Raw genomic sequence first — 19,332 nt, forward strand, 5'->3', positions numbered from 1 at the left:
CGTGTTAGAATTCGTTAAACTACGGAAAAGTGCGTTGAAGGATATAGTGAATTCTGTGAAATTGAAGGTGAAATTAAAAATTTATTTTGTGCATACAACGTGGTAGTCGCAATTTAAAAACCGCACCGAAGTTGGTGCGTCACGAAGAACAAAGAACAATAGGCAAGTAGTGGTATTCGTTCACAAGTGAAAGGCAAACAATACATAACCTAATAACGTAATTGCGGAATAGCCATGCCGCCACATGGCGGCAGTGGCGGAGTCCCTGCACTAGGCGGGAGTGGTTTCCCTGCGTTAGGGCAGATACCTCAACGACAAGATGGACGCTTTCTCGTCATTAGGCGCACGGATGAAGGACAATCGTTGGAGAAAGTCTCACCTTTCCTGATCGACAAAGTCATCAGAAACTGCTGTGGTGACGTATCCAATGTCAAAAGAATCCGAGATGGGCAAATATTAGTGCAAACGAAGACGGAAAAACAAGCGAACAGCCTCAAACAACTGAAGAATATGACCAGCGAAATAAACGTAGAAGTTACCGAACACGTGTCTCTAAATACCTGCAGAGTTGTGATAACTTGTCAAGACCTTTTTTATGTGGAAGATGGTGAAATTCTGGAAGAGATGCGAGATCAAACTGTCACGAAAGTGGATCGAATCATGAGAAAACAAGATGGAAAGCTAGTCAAAACCGCAACATTTATACTGACTATCGGATCAGCAAAGATGCCCTCAGAAGTGAAAGTTGGGTTCCGCAAAGTAGCAGCACGTCCATACTACCCACGCCCGTTAAGATGCTTCCAGTGTCTTCAATTTGGGCATCTCGGTAAACACTGTAAACAGGAAAGAATTTGCGCAAACTGCAGCGAAAAACACCACGCAGACAAATGTGACCGACCTTCAAAATGCGCAAACTGTGAACAAGCCCATTCAACTATAAGTGTCAATTGTCCCGTCTGGATAAAGGAAAACGAAGTCGTACGAGTAAAAATTGATCGTGGATTGACACACTGGGAAGCTAAGAAAATTGTGGATCAGACGACAGGACAAAATGCAAGCTACGCAGAGAGAGTCGGGATCAACGTACGAACTTGCAACTGCAAATGCTCGTGTGGTATACCGAGCTCCCGCCCAATTCAGATAGTAGATCAGAAACCAACGCAAACAAATAATCCAACTCAAACTTCAAAAGAAGACACTATCATCAGACCAAGCACCAGTAAACAGCAACGCTCACCAACTCACGAGACCAACGATACCGGCATAAAAAACCCAAATTCACCCACCCCACAACCAAAACGAATTAAGAAAAGCAACGAAATTTACATCAGTAGTGACGAAAAATCCAACAATGTACGACCAAAAAGAAAACCAGGAAGACCTAAAAAAAGCAGCCGCCAGAAGCAACAACTTGCGCATCGGAAGCCGAGAGAGAAAGTGACATGGAGATTTGAGCCCAAAAATGTTAAAGCTAATCAAAATGACTAACACAACGAAATCATCTACACGTCGAATGTCAGATAACCAACCATCCATCATCTCTTGGAACATCCAAGGACTACGTACAGGAAGACCAGAGCTCCAACTACTCATAGCAGAAAGGCAACCCCTAATCATCTGCCTCCAGGAAACAATGTGCACATCTCCAAATGAGTGCAACATCAAGGGATTCCAGACAATACACCGACCTAGAACAAACGGAAAGAGAGCAGCAGGTGGCGTAATCACGGCCATCAAAGCGGACATCGAATATAAACTAATTGCTATCAACAGTGAGCTGGAAGCTATTGCTGTCAAGGTAGGTCCCCCACTAAACATAACCATACTTAATATATATTTGCCACCCGGAAAACCTCTTAAGAATTGTGAAATTACATCGATCTTAGATCAATTACCCAAACCAATATTAGTCTGTGGGGATATTAATGCGCACCATACCCTTTGGGGATCAAACACCACCAGTGCACGCGGTAAAGTGATTGAAGCGATAATGGAGGAGCATGATCTTGCGGTATTAAACAATGGTGATTCCACATACATACAGCACTCGAACGGAACAGAATCGTGTATCGACGTAGCACTCTGCTCAGCCGAAATTGCCGGACAATTCGACTTTGAAGTTGCTCAGGATGCCCACGGGAGTGACCACTTGCCTCTAATCGTCACAGTTCCAGAACTAACGCGTAGTAGGACCACCCGGCCCAGATGGAAGATTGAAGAAGCGGATTGGACCATGTATCAAAGCATCGTTCAATTCCATCACGTGGAAAATGCGGAAAGACAGATCGAACTGATAACATCGGAAATAATAAAAGCAGCAGAAGCGTCCATCCCCCTTTCAAGCGGCGTAGTTAGGAAAACAACAGTTCCCTGGTGGAACGATGAAGTAGCAGCGGCTGTCAAGACTCGTCGGAAAGCCCTTCGAAGACTGAGATCGAAAAACGCTAAACACTCCAATCGAAGCAAACTTGCAGAGGAATTTCGAGCAGCACGACTGGCCGCCAGAGAAGCAATCACCAAATCACAGAAAGCATCATGGAAGCAGTTCGTTAACAGCTTCACAGTGACCACACCATTGAAAGAAATGTGGACCAATTTTCGGAAAATTCAAGGGAAAACCACCAGCACCCGAATAAATGGTATCAAGACGGAAGGAGTACTAGCTACGGAAGACAAACAAATCGTTGAGTCTTTGGCAGAACATTTTCAATCTGTTTCCAGCAACAATCGGTACCCACTTTCTTTCCAACAGTACAAACGCCAGACGGAGAGCACTCCACTATTGATACCAGAGCAAATAGAAACTAGTTATGACCAGCTGTTCTCAGCATACGAACTGGAAGAAGCCATGGAAGGGCTGAAAGGATCTTCCCCGGGGCATGATAACGTCCATTACAGCATGATAGCAATGCTTCCACACGACTGTAAAGCTAAACTGCTTGATACCTACAACCGTCTATGGGTCGAATCAATTTTCCCTGAATGCTGGACCAAGTCAATAGTGGTGCCTATCTACAAAAACAAAGGAGAGAGATCAAACCCAGGAAGCTACAGGCCAATATACCTTAACAGTTGCCTGAACAAGGTATTTGAACGAATGGTTAATAACCGTCTGGTCCACATTCTGGAATCAAGAAATTTGATTCACGACCATCAATATGCCTTTCGTAAAGGCAGGACTACCGTCGACCACCTTGCAGAACTGGATACAGCAATTCGCGAAGCATGGAGTAGCAACAAATATGTTCAAGCTGTATTTTTAGACATACAAAAAGCCTACGATACTACGTGGAGGAGAAGCATACTGAACAAACTCAGTGACTGGAGCATTGGTGGTCGATTGTTGAAGTACCTACAACAGTCGCTCAAAAGAAGGACTTTTCAAGTAATTGCAAATGGGCAGATATCGGGAAACAAAACCATGGAAACAGGCTTGTGTCAAGGCTCAGTGCTCAGCGTAACGCTGTTCTTGGTTGCAGTGAACACGATCGCCGATTTCCTCCCAGAGGGCGTCAAAATTCTACTGTACGCAGACGACGTTGTCATTTTAGCATCTGGGTATACTGCAATGGAAGTTGAATGTCTTTTGGAAAAGGCGTTGAAGGGTATACACGATTGGCAGGAGCAAACTGGTTTTTCTATTTCAGCGGAGAAAAGCGCCACCGTAGTGTTCAAAAACCCGAAAAAACGCATCGCAATTGCAAACAATAACCTAACACTGAATAACCAAATCATACCTCGAAAGAAGAGCCAAAGATGCCTCGGAATAATCTTGGATCAGTGCTTACGATTCAAAGAATACTCAGAAGAATTAAAAGCCTCATGCCAGCAAAGAATTAATGTGATCAGATGTGTAGCGAAAACAAACTGGGGCGGTGATAGGAAAACTCTAACAAAACTATATCGAGCAACCGTTTTAGAAAAGCTACTCTACGCAGCGCCTGTTCTATCGGCAATGAACTCACAAACTTTGAAGATGCTGGCAACAGTCCACAATTCAGGACTTAGGATAATATGCGGAGCTTTTCACACCAGCCCAATTGAAAGCCTGCAAGCAGAAACAGGTATTCCAGGGATCAAACAGTTATTTGAACAGAAAACATCAATCTATGCAGCAAAGAAATCAGCAAATAGAGACATAACCGAGCAGCAAAAATCCAGCCCACCAAGAAGCCCATCAAGCAGCACAGCAAACAGCTCATCATCAGAGTACGAAATCAGCTCAGGGGAATTGTGGAACCAAAAATCAGTCGTCGAACTCACCACGGTCTCACAAAGAGGTGAGCAAATCATACATCAATTGAAAATAGACCTCCCTATACTCCTAGCTTTCTCGCAGCCCAAAACGGCACCATGGGAAAGAACAAAAATACCAGTGGACAAAACATTTCTCTTCTTCGTGCAAAGTGGAGCTACGGCGGAGGAAATACGTCGACAATTTGCAAGCAGAAAGGCTACACGTTACCGAATATACCAAGCTATATACACCGATGGGTCGAAGCGCGGCTCGCGTTCAGGTTTCAGTGTGATCAGTGGCGAAACGGTAATCCGCAAACGAATCAGTGATATGGGTAGCATCTATGCTGCCGAATGCTTAGCTATAATAGAGGCTCTTTCTTGGGTGGCAAACCAACCAAGTGTGGGGGCCTATCTAATATGTACCGATTCTTTGAGTGCGGTAACAGCGATAGAAAAGTTTAAAATTAAAAGCAGGTGGCGAGATGAAGTCGCGAAGCTTTACAGAGAAGCTACAAGAAATGGAACAGCAATACAAATATGTTGGGTGCCAGGACACCAAGGCATCCCCGGCAATGAGAGAGCTGACCAAGAAGCTAAACGCGCATTAGAAATCCAAGGCAATGAATTAGACATGATTGAATTCGATGATCTTAAGACGGCTATTAAGAAACGAATGCTATGGAAGTGGCAGGAATCGTGGACAGCTACTAGAAACACCAATTTACGTGAAGTAAAATCTTCTGTCCTACCTTACACAGAAGCAATAACAGGAAACAGAAAGGATGACGTAATATTGACTAGGCTTCGCATAGGACATACCAAATTGACACATCGGCACCTACTACAACGAGAAGAATCACCAAGATGTCCATGGTGCAACGATAGATTGACCGTAAAACATATAATTGTCAACTGCCCCGGACTGGAAGACGAAAGAGACAAGACTGAAGTACCATCAAATTTACGTGAAGCTTTAGCAGATGATAAAAATAGGGCCCAAAAGATGTTGAAATTTCTCAAGAATATTAAAATTTACAATGATATTTGAATTGCGGTTAGGAGAAAACATGACATGTAACAAATGCAATGTAATTCAGCGCATACTAAATGGACTCGAATGACCAATGGTTAAAAAGTCCATTTCAAATAAACGAAGGAAAAAAAAATATTAAATATTAAATATTAAATATTAAATATTAAATATTAAATATTAAATATGAAATATTAAATATTAAATATTAAATATTAAATATTAAATATTAAATGTTAAATATTAAATATTAAATATTAAATATTAAATATTAAATATTAAATATTAAATATTAAATATTAAATATTAAATATTAAATATTAAATATTAAATATTAAATATTAAATATTAAATATTAAATATTAAATATTAAATATTAAATATTAAATATTAAATATTAAATATTAAATATTAAATATTAAATATTAAATATTAAATATTAAATATTAAATATTAAATATTAAATATTAAATATTAAATATTAAATATTAAATATTAAATATTAAATATTAAATATTAAATATTAAATATTAAATATTAAATATTAAATATTAAATATTAAATATTAAATATTAAATATTAAATATTAAATATTAAATATTAAATATTAAATATTAAATATTAAATATTAAATATTAAATATTAAATATTAAATATTAAATATTAAATATTAAATATTAAATATTAAATATTAAATATTAAATATTAAATATTAAATATTAAATATTAAATATTAAATATTAAATATTAAATATTAAATATTAAATATTAAATATTAAATATTAAATATTAAATATTAAATATTAAATATTAAATATTAAATATTAAATATTAAATATTAAATATTAAATATTAAATATTAAATATTAAATATTAAATATTAAATATTAAATATTAAATATTAAATATTAAATATTAAATATTAAATATTAAATATTAAATATTAAATATTAAATATTAAATATTAAATATTAAATATTAAATATTAAATATTAAATATTAAATATTAAATATTAAATATTAAATATTAAATATTAAATATTAAATATTAAATATTAAATATTAAATATTAAATATTAAATATTAAATATTAAATATTAAATATTAAATATTAAATATTAAATATTAAATATTAAATATTAAATATTAAATATTAAATATTAAATATTAAATATTAAATATTAAATATTAAATATTAAATATTAAATATTAAATATTAAATATTAAATATTAAATATTAAATATTAAATATTAAATATTAAATATTAAATATTAAATATTAAATATTAAATATTAAATATTAAATATTAAATATTAAATATTAAATATTAAATATTAAATATTAAATATTAAATATTAAATATTAAATATTAAATATTAAATATTAAATATTAAATATTAAATATTAAATATTAAATATTAAATATTAAATATTAAATATTAAATATTAAATATTAAATATTAAATATTAAATATTAAATATTAAATATTAAATATTAGATATTAAATATTAAATATTAAATATTAAATATTAAATATTAAATATTAAATATTAAATATTAAATATTAAATATTAAATATTAAATATTAAATATTAAATATTAAATATTAAATATTAAATATTAAATATTAAATATTAAATATTAAATATTTAATATTAAATATTAAATATTAAATATAAAATATTAAATATTAAATATTAAATATTAAATATTAAATATTAAATATTAAATATTAAATATTAAATATTAAATATTAAATATTAAATATTAAATATTAAATGTTAAATATTAAATATTAAATATTAAATAATAAATATTAAATAATAAATATTAAATATCAAATATTAAATATTAAATATTAAATATTAAATATTAAATATTAAATATTAAATATTAAATATTAAATATTAAATATTAAATATTAAATATTAAATATTAAATATTAAATATTAAATATTAAATATTAAATATTAAATATTAAATATTAAATATTAAATATTAAATATTAAATATTAAATATTAAATATTAAATATTAAATATTAAATATTAAATATTAAATATTAAATATTAAATATTAAATATTAAATATTAAATATTAAATATTAAATATTAAATATTAAATATTAAATATTAAATATTAAATATTAAATATTAAATATTAAATATTAAATATTAAATATTAAATATTAAATATTAAATATTAAATATTAAATATTAAATATTAAATATTAAATATTAAATATTAAATATTAAATATTAAATATTAAATATTAAATATTAAATATTAAATATTAAATATTAAATATTAAATATTAAATATTAAATATTAAATATTAAATATTAAATATTAAATATTAAATATTAAATATTAAATATTAAATATTAAATATTAAATATTAAATATTAAATATTAAATATTAAATATTAAATATTAAATATTAAATATTAAATATTAAATATTAAATATTAAATATTAAATATTAAATATTAAATATTAAATATTAAATATTAAATATTAAATATTAAATATTAAATATTAAATATTAAATATTAAATATTAAATATTAAATATTAAATATTAATTATTAAATATTAAATATTAAATATTAAATATTAAATATTAAATATTAAATATTAAATATTAAATATTAAATATTAAATATTAAATATTAAATATTAAATATTAAATATTAAATATTAAATATTAAATATTAAATATTAAATATTAAATATTAAATATTAAATATTAAATATTAAATATTAAATATTAAATATTAAATATTAAATATTAAATATTAAATATTAAATATTAAATATTAAATATTAAATATTAAATATTAAATATTAAATATTAAATATTAAATATTAAATATTAAATATTAAATATTAAATATTAAATATTAAATATTAAATATTAAATATTAAATATTAAATATTAAATATTAAATATTAAATATTAAATATTAAATATTAAATATTAAATATTAAATATTAAATATTAAATATTAAATATTAAATATTAAATATTAAATATTAAATATTAAATATTAAATATTAAATATTAAATATTAAATATTAAATATTAAATATTAAATATTAAATATTAAATATTAAATATTAAATATTAAATATTAAATATTAAATATTAAATATTAAATATTAAATATTAAATATTAAATATTAAATATTAAATATTAAATATTAAATATTAAATATTAAATATTAAATATTAAATATTAAATATTAAATATTAAATATTAAATATTAAATATTAAATATTAAATATTAAATATTAAATATTAAATATTAAATATTAAATATTAAATATTAAATATTAAATATTAAATATTAAATATTAAATATTAAATATTAAATATTAAATATTAAATATTAAATATTAAATATTAAATATTAAATATTAAATATTAAATATTAAATATTAAATATTAAATATTAAATATTAAATATTAAATATTAAATATTAAATATTAAATATTAAATATTAAATATTAAATATTAAATATTAAATATTAAATATTAAATATTAAATATTAAATATTAAATATTAAATATTAAATATTAAATATTAAATATTAAATATTAAATATTAAATAATAAATATTAAATATTAAATATTAAATATTAAATATTAAATATTAAATATTAAATATTAAATATTAAATATTAAATATTAAATATTAAATATTAAATATTAAATATTAAATATTAAATATTAAATATTAAATATTAAATATTAAATATTAAATATTAAATATTAAATATTAAATATTAAATATTAAACATCAAATATCAAATATCAAATATTAAATATTAAATATTACAGGTATACCTCGATTTAACATACATTTTCCGATTCAATCATGTACGTTAATTCGAATTTTATGTTAAATCGAAACACAAAAGAAATATTTGTTTTCGAATAGAATTATTTTTTTTATTCATCACACGAAATATTTACGAGGATATTACTGATTGTATCCACCTAACAGTGACATAGAAACCACATATTCACCATTAAACAATTAGATTGCTCTTCTGATCATAACATATTTATCTTAACCTTGCCAAGTATTCGCCAATTCTAACAGATATTTATTTCATAAAGTTCGTCGCAAAATTTTCTTAGAATTTAGGATAAATCATAAGAATAGTCAACAAAGTTGGATTAACCATTGTGTGCATGAAGAGCACAATGTCTAATTTTAGTAAGTAAGAAAATTTGTGTTTCTATTTTGTCTCATCTTTATCTTGGTAGACCAACCTGTCCGTCAGATAATCGCAGAATTCAAAAAGAGAACACTACTTGAGTTGACGAGCAAACGACTAGTCACGAAGTTTTGTAAGCACAGAAAAAAACCAAATCGAGCCATTGTAGCGCTATAGTTCTCCTTAAGGAAAAAGTTGGATTAAATCATTTTGTACGCGACAGATACAATACCTCAGTTTAAAAGTCGAACTCATCAGAATGAATAAAGCATTTTAATTACAATACAAAAAAAATTTAAAAAAATGTTTAATCCTTATGTACGACGAGGAGGTGGAATTCACTAGAATGTTGATGTCACTATTTTCCATCTTCAAAATAGCCACATAGCATGTGATGTCTAAAGCCAAGAATAGATACACTGGTTTTCTGATCCCACGTTGTAACAGGCGACAAAGACGGAAAACGGAAATCTTCTTTTCATTTTTATGGATCTATCTCCTTTTTTACACATTTTATCAGCTTATTATTTATTGGATCTATCTCCTAGATTTCTATTTAAACGTGAGCATTTATTATCGTACTTCAAGGGGCCAAGTATCCAGAGTCTTCGATCATCTTAAATCGTACGCAAATGCCAGTAGTTTATTCGAATCCCAATCTCTACTAACGACCATTCTCTACCCTTGCAGTTGTTGAGAGGAATATATACAGATATACAGAATACGCTGTAATATATGAAGAATATAATCACAATCAGTGTCGAACTAACACTGCTTTTGTCTGTTTCCTCTGTTTAGATTAAGTAATGACTGGCACCGGTATTGATAAATAAACATCGTGAGCTTACCAGGAGTCGTACATTGAAGGAAGACTTGTATCTTCCATAATTATCGTCTTGTGCATTTTTTTGCAAGAGGAATCGATCCATAATGAAGTTGTCGAGCTTATGTTCTACAAGCTCTAGTTGGGTGCGTTAACATCGAGGAGCTGTCATTACAAATTTCCAACAGTTTCGTAATAACTGCTACAGCCCCAATGCCTATTAGTGGGATTCACCGTCCACCAATATCTCGTCACCGCCCTATACCTTCCATCAACCATATCTTTCCAGTTATTTATTTTTAGCTTACACATAAAAACCCATAAAACTATTATCAGGAAATAACTTGAACCACAAATTCGTGTATTCATTTTGCTGTGCGGTATCAAAATAAGAATGTTTTTGAATTTCAGAATATTAAACATAATCTAGCGAAAAAACGAAAATAAATTATGTTTCTTTAAGCATTGGAAGTGGATCATAGAATAAAATTGATATTGATTCTTAACATTTCATTTTAGTAACATTGACATTAAATTTTTTTTGCATGTATGTTAAATCGAGGTAAAAATTACGTTAAATCGAAATATGTTAAATCAAGGGTATGTTAAATCGTGAGTATGTTAAATCGAGGTATACCTGTAAATATTAAATATTAAATATTAAATATTAAATATTAAATATTAAATATTAAATATTAAATATTAAATATTAAATATTAAATATTAAATATTAAATATTAAATATTAAATATTAAATATTCAATATTCAATATTCAATATTCAATATTCAATATTCAATATTCAATATTCAATATTCAATATTCAATATTCAATATTCAATATTCAATATTCAATATTCAATATTCAATATTCAATATTCAATATTCAATATTCAATATTCAATATTCAATATTCAATATTCAATATTCAATATTCAATATTCAATATTCAATATTCAATATTCAATATTCAATATTCAATATTCAATATTCAATATTCAATATTCAATATTCAATATTCAATATTCAATATTCAATATTCAATATTCAATATTCAATATTCAATATTCAATATTCAATATTCAATATTCAATATTCAATATTCAATATTCAATATTCAATATTCAATATTCAATATTCAATATTCAATATTCAATATTCAATATTCAATATTCAATATTCAATATTCAATATTCAATATTCAATATTCAATATTCAATATTAAATATTAAATATTAAATATTAAATATTAAATATTAAATATTAAATATTAAATATTAAATATTAAATATTAAATATTAAATATTAAATATTAAATATTAAATATTAAATATTAAATGTTAAATATTAAATGTTAAATATTAAATATTAAATATTAAATATTAAATATTAAATATTAAATATTAAATATTAAATATTAAATATTAAATATTAAATATTAAATATTAAATATTAAATATTAAATATTAAATATTAAATATTAAATATTAAATATTAAATATTAAATATTAAATATTAAATATTAAATATTAAATATTAAATATTAAATATTAAATATTAAATATTAAATATTAAATATTAAATATTAAATATTAAATATTAAATATTAAATATTAAATATTAAATATTAAATATTAAATATTAAATATTAAATATTAAATATTAAATATTAAATATTAAATATTAAATATTAAATATTAAATATTAAATATTAAATATTAAATATTAAATATTAAATATTAAATATTAAATATTAAATATTAAATATTAAATATTAAATATTAAATATTAAATATTAAATATTAAATATTAAATATTAAATATTAAATATTAAATATTAAATATTAAATATTAAATATTAAATATTAAATATTAAATATTAAATATTAAATATTAAATATTAAATATTAAATATTAAATATTAAATATTAAATATTAAATATTAAATATTAAATATTAAATATTAAATATTAAATATTAAATATTAAATATTAAATATTAAATATTAAATATTAAATATTAAATATTAAATATTAAATATTAAATATTAAATATTAAATATTAAATATTAAATATTAAATATTAAATATTAAATATTAAATATTAAATATTAAATATTAAATATTAAATATTAAATATTAAATATTAAATATTAAATATTAAATATTAAATATTAAATATTAAATATTAAATATTAAATATTAAATATTAAATATTAAATATTAAATATTAAATATTAAATATTAAATATTAAATATTAAATATTAAATATTAAATATTAAATATTAAATATTAAATATTAAATATTAAATATTAAATATTAAATATTAAATATTAAATATTAAATATTAAATATTAAATATTAAATATTAAATATTAAATATTAAATATTAAATATTAAATATTAAATATTAAATATTAAATATTAAATATTAAATATTAAATATTAAATATTAAATATTAAATATTAAATATTAAATATTAAATATTAAATATTAAATATTAAATATTAAATATTAAATATTAAATATTAAATATTAAATATTAAATATTAAATATTAATTATTAAATATTAAATATTAAATATTAAATATTAAATATTAAATATTAAATATTAAATATTAAATATTAAATATTAAATATTAAATATTAAATATTAAATATTAAATATTAAATATTAAATATTAAATATTAAATATTAAATATTAAATATTAAATATTAAATATTAAATATTAAATATTAAATATTAAATATTAAATATTAAATATTAAATATTAAATATTAAATATTAAATATTAAATATTAAATATTAAATATTAAATATTAAATATTAAATATTAAATATTAAATATTAAATATTGAATATTAAATATTAAATATTAAATATTAAATATTAAATATTAAATATTAAATATTAAATATTAAATATTAAATATTAAATATTAAATATTAAATATTAAATATTAAATATTAAATATTAAATATTAAATATTAAATATTAAATATTAAATATTAAATATTAAATATTAAATATTAAATATTAAATATTAAATATTAAATATTAAATATTAAACATTAAATATTAAATATTAAATATTAAATATTAAATATTAAATATTAAATATTAAATATTAAATATTAAATATTAAATATTAAATATTAAATATTAAATATTAAATATTAAATATTAAATATTAAATATTCAATATTCAATATTCAATATTCAATATTCAATATTCAATATTCAATATTCAATATTCAATATTCAATATTCAATATTCAATATTCAATATTCAATATTCAATATTCAATATTCAATATTCAATATTCAATATTCAATATTCAATATTAAATATTAAATATTAAATGTTAAATATTAAATATTAAATATTAAATATTAAATATTAAATATTAAATATTAAATATTAAATATTAAATATTAAATATTAAATATTAAATATTAAATATTAAATATTAAATATTAAATATTAAATATTAAATATTAAATATTAAATATTAAATATTAAATATTAAATATTAAATATTAAATATTAAATATTAAATATTAAATATTAAATATTAAATATTAAATATTAAATATTAAATATTAAATATTAAATATTAAATATTAAATATTAAATATTAAATATTAAATATTAAATATTAAATATTAAATATTAAATATTAAATATTAAATATTAAATATTAAATATTAAATATTAAATATTAAATATTAAATATTAAATATTAAATATTAAATATTAAATATTAAATATTAAATATTAAATATTAAATATTAAATATTAAATATTAAATATTAAATATTAAATATTAAATATTAAATATTAAATATTAAATATTAAATATTAAATATTAAATATTAAATATTAAATATTAAATATTAAATATTAAATATTAAATAATAAATATTAAATATTAAATATTAAATATTAAATATTAAATATTAAATATTAAATATTAAATATTAAATATTAAATATTAAATATTAAATATTAAATATTAAATATTAAATATTAAATATTAAATATTAAATATTAAATATTAAATATTAAATATTAAATATTAAATATTAAATATTAAATATTAAATATTAAATATTAAATATTAAATATTAAATATTAAATATTAAATATTAAATATTAAATATTAAATATTAAATATTAAATATTAAATATTAAATATTAAATATTAAATATTAAATATTAAATATTAAATATTAAATATTAAATATTAAATATTAAATATTAAATATTAAATATTAAATATTAAATATTAAATATTAAATATTAAATATTAAATATTAAATATTAAATATTAAATATTAAATATTAAATATTAAATATTAAATATTAAATATTAAATATTAAATATTAAATATTAAATATTAAATATTAAATATTAAATATTAAATATTAAATATTAAATATTAAATATTAAATATTAAATATTAAATATTAAATATTAAATATTAAATATTAAATATTAAATATTAAATATTAAATATTAAATATTAAATATTAAATATTAAATATTAAATATTAAATATTAAATATTAAATATTAAATATTAAATATTAAATATTAAATATTAAATATTAAATATTAAATATTAAATATTAAATATTAAATATTAAATATTAAATATTAAATATTAAATATTAAATATTAAATATTAAATATTAAATATTAAATATTAAATATTAAATATTAAATATTAAAGATTAAAGATTAAAGATTAAATATTAAATATTAAATATTAAATAATAAATATTAAATATTAAATATTAAATATTAAATATTAAATATTAAATATTAAATATTAAATATTAAATATTAAATATTAAATATTAAATATTAAATATTAAATATTAAATATTAAATATTAAATATTAAATATTAAATATTAAATATTAAATATTAAATATTAAATATTAAATATTAAATATTAAATATTAAATATTAAATATTAAATATTAAATATTAAATATTAAATATTAAATATTAAATATTAAATATTAAATATTAAATATTAAATATTAAATATTAAATATTAAATATTAAATATTAAATATTAAATATTAAATATTAAATATTAAATATTAAATATTAAATATTAAATATTAAATATTAAATATTAAATATTAAATATTAAATATTAAATATTAAATATTAAATATTAAATATTAAATATTAAATATTAAATATTAAATATTAAATATTAAATATTAAATATTAAATATTAAATATTAAATATTAAATATTAAATATTAAATATTAAATATTAAATATTAAATATTAAATATTAAATATTAAATATTAAATATTAAATATTAAATATTAAATATTAAATATTAAATATTCAATATTCAATATTCAATATTAAATATTAAATATTAAATATTAAATATTAAATATTAAATATTAAATATTAAATATTAAATATTAAATATTAAATATTAAATATTAAATATTAAATATTAAATATTAAATATTAAATATTAAATATTAAATATTAAATATTAAATATTAAATATTAAATATTAAATATTAAATATTAAATATTAAATATTAAATATTAAATATTAAATATTAAATATTAAATATTAAATATTAAATATTAAATATTAAATATTAAATATTAAATATTAAATATTAAATATTAAATATTAAATATTAAATATTAAATATTAAATATTAAATATTAAATATTAAATATTAAATATTAAATATTAAATATTAAATATTAAATATTAAATATTAAATATTAAATATTAAATATTAAATATTAAATATTAAATATTAAATATTAAATATTAAATATTAAATATTAAATATTAAATATTAAATATTAAATATTAAATATTAAATATTAAATATTAAATATTAAATATTAAATATTAAATATTAAATATTAAATATTAAATATTAAATATTAAATATTAAATATTAAATATTAAATATTAAATATTAAATATTAAATATTAAATATTAAATATTAAATATTAAATATTAAATATTAAATATTAAATATTAAATATTAAATATTAAATATTAAATATTAAATATTAAATATTAAATATTAAATATTAAATATTAAATATTAAATATTAAATATTAAATATTAAATATTAAATATTAAATATTAAATATTAAATATTAAATATTAAATATTAAATATTAAATATTAAATATTAAATATTAAATATTAAATATTAAATATTAAATATTAAATATTAAATATTAAATATTAAATATTAAATATTAAATATTAAATATTAAATATTAAATATTAAATATTAAATATTAAATATTAAATATTAAATATTAAATATTAAATATTAAATATTTAATAATCAATATTAAATAATCAATATTAAATAATCAATATTAAATATTAAATATTAAATATTAAATATTAAATATTAAATATTAAATATTAAATATTAAATATTAAATATTAAATATTAAATATTAAATATTAAATATTAAATATTAAATATTAAATATTAAATATTAAATATTAAATATTAAATATTAAATATTAAATATTAAATATTAAATATTAAATATTAAATATTAAATATTAAATATTAAATATTAAATATTAAATATTAAATATTAAATATTAAATATTAAATATTAAATATTAAATATTAAATATTAAATATTAAATATTAAATATTAAATATTAAATATTAAATATTAAATATTAAATATTAAATATTAAATATTAAATATTAAATATTAAATATTAAATATTAAATATTAAATATTAAATATTAAATATTAAATATTAAATATTAAATATTAAATATTAAATATTAAATATTAAATATTAAATATTAAATATTAAATATTAAATATTAAATATTAAATATTAAATATTAAATATTAAATATTAAATATTAAATATTAAATATTAAATATTAAATATTAAATATTAAATATTAAATATTAAATATTAAATATTAAATATTAAATATTAAATATTAAATATTAAATATTAAATATTAAATATTAAATATTAAATATTAAATATTAAATATTAAATATTAAATATTAAATATTAAATATTAAATCTTAAATCTTAAATCTTAAATCTTAAATCTTAAATCTTAAATCTTAAATCTTAAATCTTAAATCTTAAATCTTAAATCTTAAATCTTAAATCTTAAATCTTAAATCTTAAATCTTAAATCTTAAATCTTAAATCTTAAATCTTAAATCTTAAATCTTAAATCTTAAATCTTAAATCTTAAATCTTAAATCTTAAATCTTAAATCTTAAATCTTAAATCTTAAATCTTAAATCTTAAATCTTAAATCTTAAATCTTAAATCTTAAATCTTAAATCTTAAATCTTAAATCTTAAATCTTAAATCTTAAATCTTAAATCTTAAATCTTAAATCTTAAATCTTAAATCTTAAATCTTAAATCTTAAATCTTAAATCTTAAATCTTAAATCTTAAATCTTAAATCTTAAATCTTAAATCTTAAATCTTAAATCTTAAATCTTAAATCTTAAATCTTAAATCTTAAATCTTAAATCTTAAATCTTAAATCTTAAATCTTAAATCTTAAATCTTAAATCTTAAATCTTAAATCTTAAATCTAAATCTTAAATCTTAAATCTTAAATCTTAAATCTTAATCTTAAATCTTAAATCTTAAATCTTAAATCTTAAATCTTAAATCTTAAATCTTAAATCTTAAATCTTAAATCTTAAATCTTAAATCTTAAATCTTAAATCTTAAATCTTAAATCTTAAATCTTAAATCTTAAATCTTAATCTTAAATCTTAAATCTTAAATCTTAAATCTTAAATCTTAAATCTTAAATCTTAAATCTTAAATCTTAAATCTTAAATCTTAAATCTTAAATCTTAAATCTTAAATCTTAAATCTTAAATCTTAAATCTTAAATCTTAAATCTTAAATCTTAAATCTTAAATCTTAAATCTTAAATCTTAAATCTTAAATCTTAAATCTTAAATCTTAAATCTTAAATCTTAAATCTTAAATCTTAAATCTTAAATCTTAAATCTTAAATCTTAAATCTTAAATCTTAAATCTTAAATCTTAAATCTTAAATCTTAAATCTTAAATCTTAAATCTTAAATCTTAAATCTTAAATCTTAAATCTTAAATCTTAAATCTTAAATCTTAAATCTTAAATCTTAAATCTTAAATCTTAAATCTTAAATCTTAAATCTTAAATCTTAAATCTTAAATCTTAAATCTTAAATCTTAAATCTAAATCTTAAATCTTAAATCTTAAATCTTAATCTTAAATCTTAAATCTTAAATCTTAAATCTTAAATCTTAAATCTTAAATCTTAAATCTTAAATCTTAAATCTTAAATCTTAAATCTTAAATCTTAAATCTTAAATCTTAAATCTTAAATCTTAAATCTTAAATCTTAAATCTTAAATCTTAAATCTTAAATCTTAATCTTAATCTTAATCTTAAATCTTAAATCTTAAATCTTAAATCTTAAATCTTAAATATTCAATATTTAATATTCAATATTCAATATTCAATATTCAATATTCAATATTCAATATTCAATATTCAATATTCAATATTCAATATTCAATATTCAATATTCAATATTCAATATTCAATATTCATATTAATATTCAATATTCAATATTCAATATTCAATATTCAATATTCAATATTCAATATTCAATATTCAATATTCAATATTCAATATTCAATATTCAATATTCAATATTCAATATTCAATATTCAATATTCAATATTCAATATTCAATATTCAATATTCAATATTCAATATTCAATATTCAATATTCAATATTCAATATTCAATATTCAATATTCAATATTCAATATTCAATATTCAATATTCAATATTCAATATTCAATATTCAATATTCAATATTCAATATTCAATATTCAATATTCAATATTCAATATTCAATATTCAATATTCAATATTCAATATTCAATATTCAATATTCAATATT

General features: G+C 17.3%; 1 protein-coding gene across 1 annotated transcript; it reads left to right on the plus strand.

Moving 5' to 3' along the window:
- The first annotated feature begins 234 nt into the window (after window positions 1-234).
- Window positions 235-1,454, plus strand: LOC131695316 (uncharacterized). Its single transcript, XM_058983781.1, has 2 exons — window positions 235-1,353; window positions 1,395-1,454. The coding sequence occupies exons 1-2, from the start codon at window positions 235-237 to the stop codon at window positions 1,452-1,454; spliced, it is 1,179 nt and encodes a 392-aa protein (XP_058839764.1).
- Window positions 1,455-19,332: the final 17,878 nt, after the last annotated feature.

This window comes from Topomyia yanbarensis, unplaced genomic scaffold, assembly GCF_030247195.1.
Source record: "Topomyia yanbarensis strain Yona2022 unplaced genomic scaffold, ASM3024719v1 HiC_scaffold_352, whole genome shotgun sequence".
Taxonomy (NCBI): Eukaryota; Metazoa; Arthropoda; class Insecta; order Diptera; family Culicidae; genus Topomyia; species Topomyia yanbarensis.